At 42.0% G+C, this 21,724-nt stretch overlaps 1 protein-coding gene across 1 annotated transcript; it reads left to right on the top strand.

Moving 5' to 3' along the window:
* Positions 1-996: 996 nt before the first annotated feature.
* On the top strand, positions 997-19,753 carry NNMT (nicotinamide N-methyltransferase). The gene is made up of 3 exons (XM_035008984.1): positions 997-1,647; positions 2,421-2,628; positions 19,283-19,753. The coding sequence occupies exons 1-3, from the start codon at positions 1,494-1,496 to the stop codon at positions 19,713-19,715; spliced, it is 795 nt and encodes a 264-aa protein (XP_034864875.1). The 5' UTR covers positions 997-1,493; the 3' UTR covers positions 19,716-19,753.
* The last annotated feature ends 1,971 nt before the right edge of the window (positions 19,754-21,724 follow it).

Genomic DNA, 21,724 nt, shown 5'->3' on the forward strand with positions numbered 1-21,724 from the left:
AATGACCCAGACTGGACCAGGCAGATTCTCTAAGGAACTGGATTCAGACCATGCACACCCAGTTGGCCAGCTGCGAGGAGATGGGTTAGAAGATTCTGTAAGGTCAGGTGCAGAGACCAGCATTGGGAATGTTCTGAATGGAGCCACGTGTAGTGGATGAGTAAGAGAAGCCAGTTTGCAGAGAATCAAGGCCCCTAGCCCTCCAAAGAGAGACAAAAAGAAAGAAAAAAGGAGGAAGAGAAAGAGAGGGAGAGAGAGAGAAATTAGTTGCCTAATGAATTTCTGGTTCATGAGACCCAGTTAGAAACCCTGCAGTGTGTTTCCACTATATTCTCCTATTAATAATTCCTTTTTCACTTGAACGTCTTTGGGTGAGTTTCTCTGGTTTGTAGCCAGATGGGCCCTTGCTAAGTCATCACCCGTGGCATATAGGGTACTCAACTGTGATTGCGTTTGCTGCAATATGACAATAGTCAACTAATCAACCAGTGTTTAGAACACTTCCTAGGTAGGTGTGATAGGCAGGGGGCTGAGCCATAGTCCTTGATCTAAAAATGGTTTTGTGTATCATTCACGTGAAAGCTAGGTTTGGGAAGTAAGATTGACACAGACAAAACCAGGAACAAATGCATGACATGACAAAATCAAGGGTTCGGCTGGGTGAGCTAATTCTAAGGGCAATGTGAGTCCAGACAAGGGAATATAAGGATTTCTTAAGGGAAGTAAAGCACTTAAATTTCATCTTGAAAGGACCGTCAGGAATTGAATGGATTGAAATGAGTGGGGAGGCTTGGGGAAGAGGTGGTTGCCAAATGGGGAGGACTGGCAGCTACTGGGGAGCTGCGGATGCACAGGGAGGGGAGTGAGGGGCGTGCAGAGCACGAGGAGAGGGTTACAGGAATGTGGCTTGCCCAGACATTGGAGGAAGCCTCATCCAGGTTTTTAAAATTGCTCCTTTACCCTCTCATTTGCTATTCCTTCTTTAGCCAATGTTCCTTAGCCCTAAAGACATTTCCTAATCCTCTTCTTTCCTCTCTTTCTTCATGACTGTCAAAAATTTAAACCATTCTTTGTGGGTCTCTTTTGGATGAATCATTACAAGAAGAATGATGGTGCCCTGGGGAAATGACCCACCGCTCTAAACTTAGTGGTTCTTCTATGAGTTAAATGATTTCCCGGACGAGCTCAGATGATTCCTCCAGCACTTGAACTTCACCCCTTGGCTGAGAATTGCATGCAGCTCGTGGCCCTCCCCTTACCACACGCACATTTCCTAGGCACTCTTGCCCAAAAGTTTCATCACCTCCTAGAGCAGCCAAAACATTCTTGGTGTATTTCTGTTAGTGTTTAACCAAATGTCGGTCCCTAAGGGGTGGGTTGAACTAACAGAAGAAAGATTGAAGCCTGAGACTTAAAAAGACAGTTTTTGCAGGGTGACTCCCTGGGTTCTGGAGGAGAGGGAAGGAGGGTAGTGGACACAGGAGCGAGCCACGATGGAACCTAGCTTCACCTCCAAGGACACTTACCTGAGACATTTTAACCCTCGGGATTACCTAGAAAAATATTACAACTTTGGGTCCAGACACTCTGCGGAAAATGAAATTCTCAGGCATCTTCTGAAAAATCTTTTCAAGATATTCTGCCTGGGTAAGTTCATGTGTTATCTGTGTGTCTCCCCGGCAAAATGTGAGATATACAGATGGAGTCTCAGGGCATGGCTGGGTTCGTGAGTAGTCATTGCTAAGTGATAGTCCTTTTGGCATTACTCATTCATTTAAAGAGAATGAAAACCAATGTTTTTTTTTGGTATCGACATTTTACAATTTACAGTGTTTTTATATGCATGATCTAATTTGGGTGTGCAAAGGGAAACGAGAAGGCAGGAGTTCTGTCCTTGATTTCACATCAATTTGCTAGGTGACCAGAGCCAACCATTTAACCATGATGGGCCACTTAAGAAGTGAAGATTCTAGTACTTACTCTGTTTCTAACTCAAAAGAATGTTGTGAATGTTCATGAAATAAAAAGACCTCCCAACATATGAAGAATTGGATGCTTTTTGGAGAGAGACAACTTAAAAAAATTTTAAAAACAAATTTAACTTTCCCCAGAAGTATTCCTTAATAGTTTTTACATTTTCTGTGTAGCAGTCTTTCTGGATCAGGGGTCTGGACACCAGATGTACATCTTTTCTTCCTTCTCCTACACCTAAAAATATCCCAGCAGCATGCCTCCAGCCAGGATTGGGGAATGGAAAATGCAAAGATGTTAAAAAAAGATTTTGAGGGATGAGGAGTGAGTAGAGAGATGGTCTGTTTTGGGGGCTCTCTCACACAGTTCCAGCGAAGATCGTGCGTATGAGCTCTGGCTGCCATCATATGATGCCTGATCCCCTTTCCTTGTTGCCTCCTCTAAACCAGATGGCGTGAAGGGGGACCTCCTCATCGACATTGGCTCTGGCCCCACCATCTACCAGCTTCTCTCTGCTTGTGAATCCTTCAAGGAGATCATTGCCACTGATTACACAGACCAGAACCTGCAGGAGCTGCAAAAGTGGCTGAAGAAGGAACCAGGGGCCTTTGACTGGTCCCCAGTGGTGACCTACGTGTGCGAGCTTGAAGGGAACAGGTAGAGAAACCAGGGTCTGCTTCCCGGCTTTCTGACGGTACCTGAGTGACGGTTCATTTTTCTGAACCAAGAATTATCCATAGTGCCCAAGTTAAAAAACAAAGGGAACAGAGAGAGCCCAGAGAGAAATCCAGATGGAGAATAAGGAGAGAGAGAGAACGAGCCAGAGGGGAGTGGGAGTGTGTGCATGCACGTGCGTGTACCAGAAAAGCAGAACGTGCGTGAAGACACAGAGGAGAATTGAAGAGATGGCCACTGAGCCAAGAGGAGACAAAACTTTCCCAGGACAGTGTGGGGGTGCAGCGTGCAGGTCTGGTACCATGGGACAACGACACAGGACAAGGTCAGGGAAGAGGTGAACCCGGCTCCTTACCAGCAGCTTTTGGGTGTCAGGGCTTGCCCTCCAGAGCCATCCTCCATCCCAGTGCACGGGACTCTGCCACGAGGGAGCTAATGCTGACATCATCAGACACAACAAAAAGCTGACTAGGTTTTCGAACTGGGATTAGCAGCATAAAGGAATTATCTGTAAAGAATTTGTTACTCCCCATCCACAAAAGTCAGAGCTTGACATAGTCACAACTAATGACCAACAGCTTAGCCTACCCCGTCTACGGGTCAGTTTATGCAAATGAGTCTTGTTTAAATGATTAATTTCTCTCCACACGAGAACTGGTCAATAACCTACTAGCCAGAGGTGTCCCGTTCTGCATTTCGCTTTGTCTTTCTCTTGTCCTGATGTGCCTCCATCCTCTGGCGATTGCCCTGTGATGGCTCAGCCCAGTCCTGCTGTCCCTCCAGCAGCCGGAAGGCTCTGCTGCTATGCATGTTGCCGAGGCCCCACAGACTCCTTTGCAAACTGCATCAAAAGACCACTTCAAGATTCCTCTTCCGATCCTGCTGGCCCTGTCTGCTACTTCTTATATGCTCAGTTATTTCTACCTTTCTGTCTTTTTCTACCCCCTGCTCTTACTGAATTTTTTTTTTTTTTTTTTTGGTGCATTTTCTCTTTCTCCACCCTCTTGCCCATGGTTTATTTTTTACATAACCCTTCCCCATTCCACTTCTTCCTGGGTTTGCACCCCCACCTTTGCTCATATACTTTGCTCATATACTAATCTGTATGGTACAGCATCCTCTGTCTTTCCTTGTCTTGTTGCTCACAATGGGAAAGCATACCTGTTTTTTTAAAGATTTATTTATTTTAGAGACAGAGAGAGAGAGAGAGCACGCGGGATGAGGGGCAGAGGGAGAGGGAGAGAGAAACTTAAGCAGAGTCACATTGAGCATGGAGCCCGATGCGGGGCTCGATCTCCAGACCCTGAGATCAGGACCTAAGCCGAAGGTAGATGCTTAACCGACTGAGCCACCCAGGTGCCCCCAAAGCATACCTATTCTTAATGAACATATCCCATGCTTTGGTCAGGAAAGGGCTCTGACTTCCCAGCAAGACAACCCCCTTCAAGAAACAAGTGCTGACACTTTTTGGCTCTTGGTTAAAGGAACTAGCATGAGCATGTATGATGTGCCACATAGTCCTAGCTACTAGGATAGACTGTTGGACAAGAAGAGGAAACCTCGAGTCTCCTAGACCTCGTATCAGGGAAGGCAGGCGCATGTCAGATCACTTAGGGCTTTGAGGCCAGGCTAACAATCCTGTACTTCAAGTGTGATGAGAAGGCATTAGAGGTGTAACTGGGAAAGTGATGTGACCCCATTTACATTTACGAAGATCTCTTTAGCTGTGGAGAATGGATTGGAGGGTTTAGAGGAGAATGAGAGATGCAGAAAGGAGACACTTTAATCCAGGTAAGAGATGATGGTGGCTGGGACCAGTGGATTTGTTGGTGATAGAGAGAGGAAGATGATTTTAAGAAGAATTGTTGAGATAGGCTGGATAAAAGTTTGGTAATGATTTGTCTTGGGGAATGATGACAGGGAAGTCTCAGGGATGATGCCCATGTTTCTCAACTTGAACAACAGGAGGAGTGAAGTAATATTCCAGAATCCCAGAGGCAAATGTAAAATCATGTGATCTTAACATGTCCCTAAGGAGTATGTCTACCTCCATACTCTTCTTCTGGAGTGATGGTCAATTCATTTTTCTATATGTGCACTTAAATTTGATTCTCATCGCTTCACCAAATGTGCTTATTCATGAGTCAGATTCTCTTCTGAAACTAACTCTAAAGCCTGCTTCTATTTTTTTTTTTTAGATTTTTTAAATTTATTTGTTTTGATAGAGAGACAGCGAGAGAGGGAATACAGCAGGCCTGCTTCTATTTCTTTAACCCCTTCATTCTCTTTTCATGGTCTGCTGAATTCTAGCTTAGTTGGAGTATTCTAAACTTCATATTTGTTTTCTTACATGTTGTTGCTACACTGTCTTATTGATAGTCAATGTGGGTTGTCCGATGTAAGTTATCAAGGTGACTCATTGTTTATACAATTCCTTATAATATAGTATGAACAAATAGGAATTTCATATTTTGTTTCCCGATTAATGTTTTTGCTGTATGCGGAGTCACTAAACTTCCACTGGGTTTATGCTGGTCTTTCATCCCTTTTACAAGGAAAAGTAAGTCTTGAAATCAGATAGTGTAAATCCTCCTCCAACTTTGTTATTTTTCAGAATTCTTCTGGCAATTTTAGTGTCATATATATATGACTTTATATATGTATATATGTAATATATATATTATATATAATTATATTTTAGTAAAATAATATAATATATATTATATATTAAACATATAATATATTTAATTTATATATTATATATAATACATTTAATATATAGTATATTTAATTTAATATATTTAATTTGAGTATAATTAACATACAGCATTATATTAGTTTCATGTATACAATATAAAGATTCAACAATTCTATACATTACTGAGTGCTCATCATACGTGTGCTCTCAATCCCCTTCACCTGTTTCCCCCATCCCCCCTCCCGCCTCCCCTCTGGCAACCACCAGTTTGTTCTTTGTATTTAAGAGTCTGTTTCTTTTATTTGTCTCTTTTTTTCTTTCTTTGTTTTGTTTCTTTTTTTTTTTTTTTAAAGATTTTATTTATTTATTTGACAGAGACAGAGACAGCGAGAGCAGGAACACAAGCAGGGGGAGTGGGAGAGGGAGAAGCAGGCTTCCTGCTGAGCCAGGAGCCCGATGCGGGACTCGATCCCAGGACCCTGGGATCATGACCTGAGCCGAAGGCAGTCACTTAACCAACTGAGCCACCCAGGCGCCCCTTTGTTTTGTTTCTTAAATTCCACATATGAGTGAAATCATCTGGTATTTGTTTTCTCTGTTTGACTTACTTGACTTAGCATTATACGTTCTAGGTCCACCCATGTTGTTGCAAATGGAAAGATCACATTTTTATGGCTGAGCAATATATACATCACATCATTATCTGTTCATCCACTGATGGACACTTGGGTTGCTTCTCTATCTTGGCTATTGTAAATAATGGTGTAATACACATGGGGGAGCCTATATCTTTTCAAATTAGTGTTTTGTTTTCTTTGGGTAAATACCCAGTAGTGGAATTACTGGATCATATGGTAACTCAACTGTAATTTTTTGAGGTACCTCCATACTGTTTGTGGCTGCACCAACAGTGCATGAGGGTTCCTTTCTCTCCACATCCTTGCCAACACTTGTTATTTCTTATCTTTTTTATTTTAGCCATTCTGACAGGTATGAGGTGATATCTTATTGTGGTTTTGATTTGCATTTCCCTGATGATTAGTGATATTGAGCATGTGGTTCATGTGTCTGTTGGCCATTTGTATATCATCTTTGGAAAAATATCTATTCGGGTCCTCTGACCATTTTAATTGGATTGTTTCTTTGGTGTGGGGTTGTATAAGCTCTTTATATGTTTTGGTTATTAACCCCTTATCAGATACGTCATTTGCAAATAACTTCTCCCATTCGGTAGGCTGCCTTGTCTTGTTGATGGTTTCCTTCACTGTGTAAAAGCTTTTTTGTTGTCATTATATTTTGATATAAATTTTAGAATAAACTGGGGTGCCTGGGTGGCTCAGTCACTTAAGCGGTTAAGTATCTGCCTTGGGCTCAGGTCATGATGCTAGGGTCCTGGGGTTGAGCCCCCTCCTCAGTAGGCAGTCTGCTTTTCCCTCTCTGTCTGCCCCTCCCCCGCTTGTGTGTGCACATGCTCTCTCTCTAATAAAATAAGTAAAATCTTTAAATTTTAGAATAAACTTGTCAATTTCTTTCAAAAAAGGCTGCTGAGACTTTGATAGTGATCTTTCAATTTACAAATCAGTTCAAGAGAATGGACATATAGAATCTGCAGTCCATAAACATGATCTATCTCTGTATTTATTTAGGACTTCTTTAGTTTCTCTCAGTAATGTTTTGTAGTTCTCATATTTTGTATATATTTTGTTAAATTTTTCCTGTGTTTTATTTTTTAATGTTATTGTTAATTTTATTTTTAATTTCAAATTTTAAAAATTTGCTAGTATATAGAAATATAATTGATTTTTATATACTGACTTTGTGTCCTGTAACCTTGTTGACTTCACTAATTAAGTTTAATAGTGCTTTTTGTAGATTCCGTAGGTTTTTCTATGTACACTCTTATATCATCTGCAAATAAAAATAGTTGTAATTACTTCTTCTATTCCAACTATAGGCCTTTTATTTATTTTTCTGGCCTTATTACTCTGGCTAGGACTTCCCTAACAATGCTGAATAGAAAAGATGAGAGTAGACATATGTGCCCTTTTCTATATTATAAGAAAAAATGTCCAACGATTCATTGTTAAGTATATTCACTATAGATTTTTCAGATATTCTTTGTCAGACAAAATTTCTTTATATTTTTAGTTTCTGGGGAGTTCTAAATCAAATGTTGAATTTTGTTGATTTTTTTGGAATTAATTGAGATGGTCATATGACTTTTCTCCTTTATTCTGAAAATGTGAATTATATTGGAAGATTTTTGAATGTTTAAATCTAACTGGCATACACCCATTGGCTAAAGCAGTATCCTTTTTATGTATGACTGCATGTGATTTGCTAATATCTTGTTAGGGATTTTTGCATCTACATATATGAGGGATATTGAGCTATAATTTTTTTTTCTTATAATATGCTTAGCAGATTTTGATATCAGCATGATGCTGGATTCATATAACAAGTTGAAAATGTTTCTTCTTCCTCTATTTTTTGAAAGTGTTTGTGTATTATTAGTATTATTTCTTCCCTTTTTTTTAAAAGATTTTATTTATTTCTTTGAGAGAGACAGAGAGAGAGCACAAGCAGGGAGAGGGGCAGAGGGAGAAGCAGGCTCCCTGCTGAGCAAGGAGACTGACCTGGGGCTTGAGATCATGACTGGAGCCGAAGTCGGACGCTTAACCGACTGAGCCACCCAGGCACCCCAGTATTATTTCTTCCTTAAATGATTGATAGAATTCACCAGTGAAGCTACCTGTACCTGAAGTTATTTTTCATGTGTGTGAAATTTTTAAAATTCACAATAGTAGTTTTTATTGGCTATTTGGATTTTCCATTTCTTCTTTGTTTTGATAAGTAGTAGTTTTCAAGGAATTTATCTTACTCATCTTAGTTGTCAATTTTATTGTCATAGATTTTTTAAACAATATATCTTTATTACTCTGTTAGTAATCTTCCTTCTTTCATTCTTTTTTTTTTTTTTAAGATTTTATTTATTTATTTGACAGAGAGAGACACAGAGAGAGAGACAACACAAGCAGGGTGAGTGGGAGAGGGTGAAGCAGGCTTCCAGTGGAGCAGGGAGCCCGATGCGGGGCTTGATCCCAGGACCCTGGGACCATGACCTGAGCCGAAGGCAGACGCTTAACGACTGAGCCACCCAGGCACCCCTTTCTTTCATTCTTGATATTGGCAATTTGTCTTTTAAAAAATATCTTCATCAAACTTGTTAGAGATTGACCAATTTTATTAATCTTTTTGAAGGACCAACTTTTGGTTTTGTTGATTTTTTTCTATTGTCTGTCCATTTTCAATTGTGTTGATTTCTGCTCTTATCTTTCTTATTTTCTCTCTTCCATTTACTTTAGTTTTTATATGCTCTTCTTTTTCTTGCTTCTGAAGATAGAAGCTTAGATAATTGATTTCACACATCTCTTTCTTCTAACTTAGCCCTTTAAAGCCATAAATTTCCTTTAGAATTGTTTCAATTGCATCTCATGATTTTTGATATGTCATATTTTTATTATTATCCACTTCAGCATATTTTCTTAATTTTTTAAAAGATTTGTATATTTATTATTTGAGAGAGAGAGCATGCACAGGGGGCGGGGATGGGCAGAGAGAGAGAAGATAGAGAATCTCAAACAAACTCCCCTCTGAGCATGGAGTCCAACCCACAACCCTGAGATCATAACCTGAGCTGAAATCAAGAGTCAGACACTTAATTGACTGAGACACCCAGGTGCCTCACTTCAACATATTTTCTAATTTCCTTTGTGATTTCTTCTTTGACCTGAATTATTTAGGATTGTGTTGCTTAATTTCCAAAAATTTCAGGATTTTCTAGATATTGTTATTGGTTTCTATTTAAATTTTACTGTAGTCAGAGATTGATTTTATGGTCACCATATGGTCTACTTTGGTTAACAATCTATGTGCTTTCTACGTTGAGAAGAATGTATATCATCCTGTTGTAGGTGTGGTTTCTATAAATATCAATTAAGTCAGGTAGATCGATAGTATTTTTCAAATTTTCTACATGATTTTTTGCTTATCAATTACTGATAGAAAGGCATTAAAATATCAAACTATGATTGTGGATTTATCTCTTGTTCCCCATCATTCTGTCAACATTTGCTTCATACATTTTGAAGCTTTGTTACTACCTGCATATATTTTTAGGATTGTTTTGTCTTCTTCATTTAGTGACCATTTTATCATTAAGAAATATCTCCCTTTACTGCCAGTAATGCATTTTGTCTTGAAGTCTACTTTGATATTAATATGGCCACATCAGCCTTCTTATGCTTGGTGTTTGCATGGAGTGGTAGATAGCCTCAAAGATGGCTCCCAATAATCTTCACCTCAAATATTCATCTCTTGTTTAATTGCCTTCCTTGGGTGTCCATTTGATTTAGTGACTAGATTCTAACATGCACAATGCAGCAGAGTACTGGGACATCAATCCTGAGATTAGCTTACAAAAATACTATGGCTTCCTTATTGGATGTTCCCTCTCACTCGCTTGTCTGGAGTGAGCTTGGAAGCAAATTTCCCCCCACTTGTACCTGCAGGTGAGACTGAAGACATGGCCAACACTGTACCTCATGAGGGACCTTGCATCAGAGGTACTCAGCTAATCTGTGCCCAGATATCTGACCCACAGAAACTAGGAAATAAGTGTCATTTTAAATCGCTAAGTTTTAGAGTAATTTATAATGCAGCAATAACTAATAGACATGGTATATCTTTTCCACCCTTTTGTTTTCAGCCTATGTGTGTTTTTATACTTAAAATGTTTTTCTTGCAAGTAGAATGTAGTAGGTCTTGCTTTTCAATCCAACGTGATGATTTCTGCCTTTTAACTGGATTCTTTAGTTTACTTATATTTAATGTAATTACTGATAATGTATGATTGAGTCTAAATCAATCATCTTGGTATATATTTTCTACTTGTCCCATCTGTTTTATTTTTCACTTATGCCTTTGTTCCCACTTCTCTTTGGTGTAATAATGTTTGGTATTCCATTAGTATAAATATAAAGATTTTTAGTATTCCTTTTTATCCTCTCTGTTGACTCTGATCTTTTCTATTGACCTCTTTTGTATTTTGTATGAGTGTATATATGTGTGTGCATGTGTAATTTTTCTAGAAATTTCAGTATGTATTTTTAACATATCTATTACCTCATGAGCAATGTAGGATATTACAACAGTGTAATTCCTTTAACCCACTCTTGCCTTATGCACTTGTCATATATTTTACTTCATATATACTATAACATTATAATACAGTTATTATTTTTGCTTTAAAAAGTTAGTAGTGCTTTTATTTTTTATTGCGTTTTTTATTGTGGTTAAAAAACATACCATAAAATTTAGCATCTGAACTATTTTTAAGTATATAGTTCAGTAGTTTTAAGTATATTCATATTAGTCAGTAGTATTTTAGGGCGCCTGGGTGGCTCAGTTGGTTGGGCGACTGCCTTCGGCTCAGGTCATGATCCCGGAGTCCTGGGATCGAGTCCCACATCGGGCTCCCTGTTCGGCGGGGAGTCTGCTTCTCCCTCTAACCCTACCCCCTCTTGCGCTCTCTCTCTCACTCTCTCTCTAATAAATAAATTTTAAAAAAAATCTTTAAAAATAGTATTTTAAACAAACATATATAAAGTCCTTTATATTTATCTGCATATCTGTCCTCTCTAGTATTCCTCATTGATTTTTGCAGATCTAGACTTCTTTCTGGCATCACTTCCTTCATCTGAAAAACTTCTTTTAGTATTTCTTAAAATGTAGGTATGCTGGAGACAAATTCTCTCATCTTACCAATGTCAGGTAAGAATCAGTAATTTTTTTCTTCCTCATAATATGAGGAACTTAACAATTTTTGATACCCAAAGTCCTTCTGTCATCTCTCTCCCCAGTGTTTCTTGTTAAAATTGGAGATTTTAGGGATGCCTGCGTGGCTCAGTAGGTTAAGCATCTGCCTTTGGCTCAGGTCATTATGCTAGAGTCCTGGGATCGAGCCCCATGTCGGGCTCTCTGCTCAGTGGGGACACTGCTTCTCTCTCTCCCTCTGCCCCTCCCCCCATTTGTGTGCTTGCTTGTGCATGCACTCTCTCTCTGTATCAAATAAACAAATAAAATCTTTTTTAAAAATTGGAGATTTTAAATCCAAATATTGTAATTTAATGCATCATTTTCATATTTTCTTTCAAGATCAGTTTGGACATTTGCTTTCAGTTTGTAATCATATTTGCAATTATGTGAACATTTTAATTTTATGTTCATTTTATCTGATTTTTCTAGTTGTTTAGTTTTTAATTCTGATTCATCTTTTGGTCCACTGAACAGGCCTTCAAAATAATGTTTTCAAGAAGAACACACAAGTGACATTTTCTAAGCCCGTGTATATTGGAAACATGTTTTTGTTGCCTTTACATGTGAACAACACCATAAAATTGTTTACTATTGCTTAAATATTTCTCTATTTCTGCCCCCGCTCACTGGCATTTGGTAAGAAGTTGAGAGGCTACTTTCATATGCCATTTTAACCTATAAACCCCTTACTTAGAATTTTATGCTAGCTGTAGTCTTCAAACTGAAGATAATGTTCCTAAAAATAAATGTAATTTCAAACCTCTTTTTTTTTTCTTCTATCGACTAGGTGATTCCACAGAATGAAACTGGTATTAACTAGGGAAAAAAACAAACAAACCCTGTAGCTATGACGATTTGGGCAATATCCAAAATTATTGTATAACTAAGGAATTCCTCAGGATTTATAGAATTTCAGGGAAAGTTTATAAAAGAGTTTTTCAGTCAATCAGACAATATACCTTTCTGAGGTCCAAATCATGTCAAAAAGGCTTTTAGAACTTTCTTCTCAATTTCCCTGGCTATCACAAGCCTTTCCATCTCATTCAGAAATGAACCCTTAAAATCTAGCAAGATACTAAAAACATTGCTGCTTATCTCATGCCAGAGTCATCAGCTTGTAACAATTGGCTCCTGAGAAACTGTCCTTTCCCAATCACTGTTTGAGTAAGCAACTGGATTTTTTGGCAGTAAAATTCTGCATTCTCATGCTTATCCTTATGCTAGATCCTGTGGCTTCAGCTATTTTGAGAATGATAGTGATCCCATTCAACTTATGTCTTTCTTGCATCTTCAAGTGCCTCTATCAGCCCATAACCTATTTCCTTTGAGATTATTTTTTCTTTATCTGAAGCTCTTTCTTGTGCTGCCAAAGACAATTTGAGCCATCTCCTGTTCCTTGGCCTTTGCTGTGGACGCATACATTTAGATACCACTCATTTTTAAAACTATCCAAGAAATTGTAAGGCACTGGTACCAAATTCTGGCTTCACATTATTTATTTATCAAGTCAGAGAGTCACATGCTAAAATATAAATTATGACTCCAGCACGAGACAAGGAAAATGAGCGTTTACCTTAAGAAGTCCTGGAAACGGAGCTGATGAACCTCTGGGTTCCTGGAAATTGCAGCCCATGCCCTGCAGCCCCTCCTCAGACTAAGCAGCTTCCATGTCACCTGGGAGCTTATTAAAGAATGCAGGCTCTCGGGCCCCGCTCCCAACCTACAGAACAAGAGAATCTGCATTTTAATGAGATCTGCAGGCGATGGTATGCATTTTACAGTTTGAGAAATACTGGTGTCTAGAACAGAGCTTCCCAGCAGATATACCAGGAGGTGCTGGTGAGTGGGAATGAGTTACAGGTATGCTCTGCAAGTTCTCCTCAGTCCTCAGGGCCTCCAGGAGGGTTCTGGGGAAGCTGGAGCCCCTCCTCCGACCATGCCTCTACAGAGAGCAGCTCTTCCACCTACCTCCACATGCCTGACAGAAGGAAGCTTGAGCACCTGTAGAGGTGAAGTAAATGCTCTCTGTACAAAGATTCTCATGTCTATTAAAAAAAATGTTTGCCTGTTGCCCAAAATAGACACACTTGGGCCACATATGTCCCACAGAGCTATTGAACTTCCTCTACCCTGAAGCATCTCTATATTTTCATGTCTTGTAAAAGATTGATATCCCTTCTCAACTTCGAGATCTTGATGATCATGGTGCCATGTGATACCTAGGAAAAGTTTCTCCCTTTTAAAAGCATGCCTTTCTCTTAGATGTTCTCCCTGCATTCTCTCTCTGGGAAAATGCACAGGGCAGGCTGAGGAAATTTCACCTGGCCATTTCCTTCAAATTGTAAGCATTTCTACCCGTGTGTCCGAATGTGCCCCAAATAGAGCTATGATCTTCCCAAATTTGCTCCATTTGCTCTCATCTCCCTGGGTGTTGCCATCATCTAATTACTTGAACAAGCCAGAAGCCGAGAAGCCAAACTTGCCTCCTCCCTCTCAGTCATGTTCTGTGAGCATGCACCAAGCTCTGTCCATTTTACTTCTGAGTTTCTCTCAAACCAGTATATGTCTTCCAATATTTTCTATCCAGTCTATTTTCCTGGTTCAAGCCACCATCCTCTCCCTCCTAACTCTCCTTCCACCTCCACTCTTGTCCCAAAAGGATCACCTCAAAATGTAGATCCGATTGCACTACTCTGTTCCTTAGCACCACCCCTCCATATCTTCCCATGAACAGGACAAAAAGGATAAAAAGCAAAATTCTTAACATGGTCCCCAAAGATCTGTCTAGTCTGGCACCTGCTGACCCCTATCACCTCCCTTTTCAACCATGCTCTGCTTTGTTTTCTGAGATCCAGCCTCATCAGCCTTCCCTCCTCTTTCCGCCCACCACATGGCCTTTGCATGTGCTGTTTCCATTTACTGGGATATCCTCCTCCCCTCCCTACTCTCCATGGCCCTAGTGAACTCTCGTTTATTCTGTCCCTGCTTACCTGACTCCATTGTGGAGAAGCTTTCCTTGATACTTCAGACCAACTCTAGCTTCCAATATTCCTTTGTTGGTGCCATGTCCCTCTCCTTCCTAGTGTTTATCACAGTATTAATTTGTCACTTTTGTGGATGATCGTTGGATTAATTCTTTCTCCCCTATCATTGTAATCCCCACAACGATAGGATCTGTTTCTTGTTTGTTCTCTCTTGGGTCCCCATTGCCCAGTACTCTTCCTGCCACATCACAGAGGTTCAAAAAAAAATTGTAAAATAAATAACTGCATGCCTTTTGCTTCCCAGCCTCTCCCACCTGAAATGTCTGTTTTTCACCTGATTCACTGTGGCCTGTACCAAAGGCTTATTAATGATTATTCCTGGCTCGTACAGTTCTTACTTTGGTATCCAAGCTTATGTAGCATTTTATATCCTTCACACATTTTGCTGGTTCTCCCTCAAGAGGGCCTGCTGGAACCTCTGGGGACGGGGCTTTGCGGAGTGAGTGTCATTGAAAGATCTCATCCAGGGCCTTCTGGTCCACCAGCTGCCTTGCAGCCAGAGGGCAGGAGGACCCTCCTCTGAACCTCAGAGTAATTTCTTGGGGTGTGGGAATATACTCTCACCAAGCACTCTTCTCAGGAGCCCTACTCTGAATCCCCTCCCTCCCCAGCACCCTCAGGCTTCATGGACTGCATATTTACAGAGGAAATAGCTGCCCTTTTTTACGTGTGTTGGAAAGAGCAGATCTTCAGACCTAGAGAAACACTCACACTGCTGTCAGCTTCCTGTGGAACCGCCTAACACCTTTCTGGGGCGTGTTGATTCCCTACCCTTTGAGCTGAAGGCCAGTCCATTTCCCTGGGCGTGTGAACAGTGCAGCGCTCAGAAGCCCTGAGATGGCATCTTGGCAGAGCTACCTGGGCCACTGAGTCCCCCAGTGTCGGCTGTGTACCCAGGGACAGGCAGGTCTCCACGGCAGTGGGTGTTTCCAGCCAATGTCCCTCTCAAATTGGCACATTCTCCATGAGCTTTCTAGACTTTGCAGTGTGTCTTGCTGTTTGGGAACAATTTCCATCATCAACTGACTGGCAAGGACTAGTTCTGGGGTAACGCGTGTCTTTCGAATAGCTTAACACACAATAGGGCACAGAGATCCAACGTGCTTCTGACGTCATCACTTAAATATACAATCCCGCGGTGTTCCCAATGTAGAGGATCATCTTGAAACATGTCCAAAAACACACCCTAGTTTTCACTCCTTGGGCTTTTTCTCTACCTTTGGCTATCCATATGTGCTGATAGGTTATTTGAATTTTTCTATTCTAGATTAATTTACCATTCAAATCTGTGTTTCACAGACTTCCATAATGTTGAATTGTTATTTTTTATTCTTAAAATGTTCAGTCAAATCATCCACGTTCTAGGAGGCTGAGTGGCAGCTTTGTAACTGATTTCCCTGCTTTTAGAATCCCTGTTTGCCCAGGATTGAGACATGGGATTTTCAGTGGGAAAACCGGGAAAGTCCAGACCAATCAGGACAAACTTGTCACCCTACTACCATTTTACCCTTGATAGGAGAGTAGGTAGACCCAACCAAAGGTAATTATCATTCCCTGTCTCTCCTGCTTTCTTGGCTGGTAGGAATTTCCTGAAGCCAATACCTTGCTAAGCTACTTCTCTTTCTCTCCTTAGTATAAACAGCTTTCCCAAGATAAAATTAACATCACATGTGATTCACTCATTTAAAGTGTGCCATTGGATAGTTCTTAGGATATTCATGTAGTTGTGCAATCTTCACCCCAGTTCTGGAACATTTTCATAACTTCCCAAACAAACCCTGTACCCGCTGACAGTCAGTCCCATTTCCCGGATCCTCTCCCCGTTGGCAACCATTGGTCTGCCCCTGGTCTTTGTAGCTTTGCCTTTTCTGGACATTTCATGTAAATGGAATCATACAATATGTGGCCTTTTGTTTCTGGTTTCTTTTACTTAGCATCCTGTTTTCAAGGTTCTTCCATGTTGTAGCATGAATCAGCACTTCATTCCTTTATATGACTGACTATGATTCCATTGCATGGGTATACCACACTTTATTTATTTCTTCATAGGTTGATGGACATTTGGGTGGTCTCCATCTTTTGGCTATGATGAATAATGTTGCTATAATTACGTGCAATTTTTTGTGTGGGCATATGTGTTCATTTCTCTTGGAATTCCTGGGTCATGCAGTAACTCTATGATGAACCTTCTTTTTTTTCTTCTTTTTTTTAAATTTTATTTTATTATGTTATGTTAGCCACCATACATTACACCATTAGTTTTTGATGTAGTGTTCCATGATTCATTGTTTGTGCATAACCCCAGTGCTCCATGCAGAATGTACCCTCTTTAATACCCATCACCAGGCTAACCCATTCTCCCACCCCCCCTCCCCTCTAGAACCCTCAGTTTGTTTTTCAGAGTCCATCATCTCTCATGGTTTGTCTCCCCCTCTGATTTCCCCCCCTTCATTCTTCCCCTGCTGCTTTTTTTTTTTTCTTAACATATATTGCATTATTTGTTTCAGAGGTACAGATCTGTGATTCAACAGTCTTGCACAATTCACAGCGCTCACCATAGCACATACCCTCCCCAGTGTCTATCATCCAGCCACCCCATCCCTCCCACCCCCCACCACTCCAGCAACCCTCTGTTTCCTGAGATTAAGAGTCTCTTATGGTTTGTCTCCCTCTCTGGTTTCATCTTGTTTCATTTTTTCCTCCCTTCCCCTATGATCTTCTGTCTTGTTTCTCAAATTCCTCATATCAGTGAGATCATATGATACTTGTCTTTCTTTGATTGACTTATTTCGCTTAGCATAATACCCTCTAGTTCCATCCATGTCATTGCAAATGGCAAGATCTCAGGGTTTTTTGATGGCTGCATAATATTCCATTGTATATATATACCACATCTTCTTTATCCATTCATCTGTTGATGGACATCTTGGCTCTTTCTATAGTTTGGCTATTGTGGACATTGCTGCTATAAACATTGGGGTGCATGTACCCATCAGATCACTACATTTGTTATAATGAATCTTCTAAGGAACTTCCACCAGACTGTTTTCCAAAGTAGCTAGACCATTTTATATTCTCCCCGATAGTGTGAGGAGGTTTCCATTTCTCCATGTCCTTGCCAACACTTGTGATTGTCTGGTTTTTTTTACTATAGCCGTCCTAGTGGATGTGAAGTGGTATCTCATTGTTTAATTTGCATTTCTCTGATGGCCAAAAATGTTGAGAATTTTTTTCATATGCTTATTGCTAAACCTCTTAAGTGGAAAATTATAATGAAAAGGATGTTTATAAATAGCTGATTTTGCACTGGGCTTAAGATTTTTTCTTAAAGATTTTATTTATTTATTTGACAGAGAGAGAGAGCAAGCACTAGCAGGGGGAGCGGCAGGCAGAGGGAGAGGGAGAAGCAGGCTCCCCGCTGAGTAAGGAGCCCAATGTGGGACTCGATCCCAGGACCCCGGGATCATGATCTGAGCCCAAGGCAGACGCTTAACTGACTGAGCCACCCAGGCGCCCCTGGGTTTAAAATTTTAACTAAATATTGAAATAGGATGTTCACAACTGATTGCTGTTATCTTAAATCATTCTATGTGGAGGTACATTTCCAAGTTTTATTTAAACCATTGACTTTTCCTCGTGACCAGAAGTGGTCCCAGGGTAAGTCCCTCTCTCATCTGCTCTGATGTTGGGCCATCCTCTGTTGGGCCATTCTCTTCATCAAGCCTTGCTGCCTGAGAGGCTGTCTTCTTCTGGAGCCAATGGACTGTGTGTTGCCTGAATGTAGGCTTGGATTGGCACCCCTGGTGTTCTCTCTGTTGACCGACTTCCTCAAAGCTCTGGATATCCAGTCATCACTCCTATTATTTGGGCTCTGTGGCCTTCTGGGCACTTTAAACACTTGTTCTTGCTTTTCTCTTGGCTCTCTGATTTTCTGTTACTGCTTTCTCCTTGTCTCTTTCTCCAGTTTCTCCTGTGCACTCTATATGCTCATTTAATTTTGCTCATCCGTCAGCTTGTTCCTTCATGCCTCTGCTAACAAAAAGATCCAAGGCACTCTATTCCATCTCCTGCCCTTGCCTTCTCTGCCTCTTTTACAAGCTGGTTTCCTCTCAGGAAACCCCACTGATTTGGTAGAAAAGGATAGTATTCTGAGCAAGACTACCGAGAAAATGATCCCCTTGAGAAAACACGCTCTCTATCTGGAATATGTTTTGGGGTTCAAGAATGGCAAGTAGTGGTTTTCTTCTTTCCTAGAGGGGCCCTGGCCATGGTTGTGTTGTGGTTACCCACCATTTCTGTAAATGTCTATGGATGACCCCACTCACTCCCCCAGCCTGATCAGCAGCTACACAGAAATACTGTTTCCACATTTTAAAAGATTTTATTTATTTATTTGACAGAGAGAGAGAGACACACAGCGAGAGAAGGAACACAAGCAGGGGGAGTGGCAGAGGGAGAAGCAGGCTCTCCACTGATCAGGGAGCCCAGTGCGGGGCTCAATCCCAGGACCCTGGGATCATGACCTGAGCTGAAGGCAGACGCTTAATGACTGAGCCACCCAGGTGCCCCTGTTTCCACATTTTAAAGCCATTATTGCCTGATATGTATCGGTCAAGTGGCTGCTATGTTGTAGTTTGGCAGAGGAGACAAGTGTAATAATTAATAAACAAATAAGTAGTAGTAGTTGTAGTAGTAATAATAACAAAAAATGAGCCAGGCACTATTCTAAGCAGTGGAGGAAGAATAATTCCAGTCCATGGGAGAAGCGGGCAGTAAGTACTTTCATCATCATTTTCGCGTTATTACCTACTTCATAAGGAGATTTAGCCCAGCACAGGGTAACATAGTCACATTCATATGCTGAAAGGGTCCTCTGTGTCTCCTTTCTCCATTTTTCCAACAGGCATGTCCCCAAGGACACTTGGGACGACCCGCCATTTTCAGCCCTGACCAAAGAGACCTGGGGTTTTCATGAGTACAGCGTGGCAAGTGGTGTTTGTCGGTTTGTGTATTTCAGAGCCAAGGCGCTGGAGAAGGAGGAGAAGTTGCGGCGCGTGGTCAGGCGGGTCCTGAAGTGCGACGTGACTCAGAGCCGGCCGCTGGGCACCGTGTCCGTGCCCCTGGCCGACTGTCTGCTCAGCACGCTGTGCCTGGACGCCGCCTGCCCAGACCTCCCTGCCTACTGCGCAGCCCTCAGGAATCTCGGCAGCCTGCTAAAGCCGGGGGGCTTCCTGGTGGTGGTGGACGCCCTGAAGAGCAGCTACTACATGATCGGGGAGCGGAGGTTCTCCAGCCTCTGCCTGGGCCAGGAGGCAATAGAGGCTGCCGTGAGGGAGGCTGGCTACTCTGTTGAGTGGTTTGAGGTGATCTGTCAAAGTTATCCCTCCACCATGTGTGACAACGAAGGGCTTTTCGCCCTGGTGGGGCGGAAGCTGAGCAAATCTGTATGACCCCTTGTGGTTGCAATTAAAGCAATTCCTCTCTCTGGCCCAGTTAACTTTGGTCCTTTGTTCTAACTGCCACAGTCACTGTGCTGAGTTGAGTCTAATGCCTCATTGCAGGACAGGGTGGGCGCAGTCAGTCAGTGGAGGAACAACTGGGTGACCAGCGACTCTGTGCTTCCCATGTGGGCTACGGGGACTCAAAGATGAGCAACCGGGACATCCAGTCTTCGCTACCCATGATTAGAAAAGAAGACCCCCTTTTCCTTAAGCACCCCTAGTTCTGGCAGCTCACGCCCCCACACACCTACAGAGCAGTGTCTGCGGTGATGAGCTCTCTTTCCTACGGGGCCCGCTGCTTCCTTCTCTCGGGAACATGCTTCTCCTGTTCCTCAACAATCGCCTTCTCTGGGGACCCCATCCTCTGCTGGGGCCCACTGGCACCACCACCACGTCTGAGGATCAGAGAACAGGTGTCCCCTTTGCTCCTGGGTCCCAAATATGGGGCAGGTCCTTCTCTTATTTCCTTTAACACACTAGGCCAAGGCTGTGACTTCTACCTGAAGAGAAGTTTAGGAGTTAGCAAGAGAGGTAACAGGCACTATCTCACAGCTGCTATTAGAAGCAGGTATCTTCAGAGCTCACATCCTTAGAGGGTTCTGGAAGGTAGTCTTTTTTTTTTTTTTTTTAAGATTTTATTTATTTGAGAGAGAGAGAGAGCACCAGCTGGGGGGGAGGGGCAGAGGGAGAGGGAGAAGCAGATTTACCGCTGAGCAGGGAGCCTGACACAGGGCCAGATCCCAGGACCCCAAGATCAGGACCCGAGCCGAAGGCAGATGCTTGACCGACTGAGCCACCCAGGCACCCCTGGAAGGTAGCCTTTTGGCATAGCTCTTGGACAAGCATCTATTTGGAGTTAGGCTTACCTGCCCATGGCATGTCTACCTTCCCTGGTTCCCAGGCCCTATCGCCATGATGCTCTAAAACAGAGGTGGACAAACTATGGCCCATGAGCCAAACCCAGCTTGCTGCCTGTCTTGTGAGGTTTTACTGGGACGCAGCCATGGCCGATCATGCATGTGTTGTCTGTGGCTGTTTGCGCACTGTAATGGCAGAGTTGAGTAATTGTGATAGCAACCGTTGGTATGGCCCGCAAAGCCTAAAATATCTGTTACCTGGATATTTACAGAAGAAGCTTGTCTACCCCTTCCCTAGAGAGAGGATTGTCCTCGTCCGCCAGGTCTGAGGCCCGTCTCTCCAGTCTGTTTCTCCTCCCAAGATTTCCCTCTCCCCAGGATTACTGACAGAGGACATTGCTGCTTCCCACAGGGAGATTCCTGCCTTCCCCCTACCGCCACCCCCCCACGCCCTGACAATCATATCGGTGCCCGAGGGTCTATTATCGCACATGTTTGTTCATTTGGTTGTATAGGACCATCATGTTACAACACAGTATCCGTCCATTTTCAGGATGTTTTCAACTGTTCCACCTCCTCGGACATTCACGTTACAATTTCTAGAGATTCCATCCTGAAGGACACTAACAGGCCAGTCCAGGCTGGATGGAGAAAGCCAAGTCCAACTCTGTTCCTAGGAGCAGGTGGGGATGACCAGGCCTGTGCCTCCCTTCTGCAGAAAACTGCTCTTGGGAAGAGCTCACTTGACTCCCCAGGAGCCACCAAGACCACCAAGAAGCAACCAAGTTTGTGGAGATAGGGCTCTCTTAAACCCAAGTGCCATTTACCCAAAGGCCACAACTTCTGAAACTTCAGGCATTTGGGGTACCTCCCAAAAGGATGGCCCTTACTTACATTTTGCATAACTGGATTGCCTGGTTTAAAGGAATGCTTTGCAATCTCCTTCAAAAGCAAGCTTTAAAATAATAAGGCTTCTGCTTTCATCTATGAAAATCTGAGACCAGCCTGGTCATAACAGTTTTATAAGGCTCAGTCCCTTCACAGACAGTCTTCTGTGATTTTTACCTCTAAGGTGACATTTATTATACTGCATTATAACTG

Source organism: Mirounga leonina, unplaced genomic scaffold, assembly GCF_011800145.1.
Source record: "Mirounga leonina isolate KUSES-001 unplaced genomic scaffold, KU_Mleo_1.0 Mir_153, whole genome shotgun sequence".
Lineage (NCBI taxonomy): Eukaryota > Metazoa > Chordata > Mammalia > Carnivora > Phocidae > Mirounga > Mirounga leonina.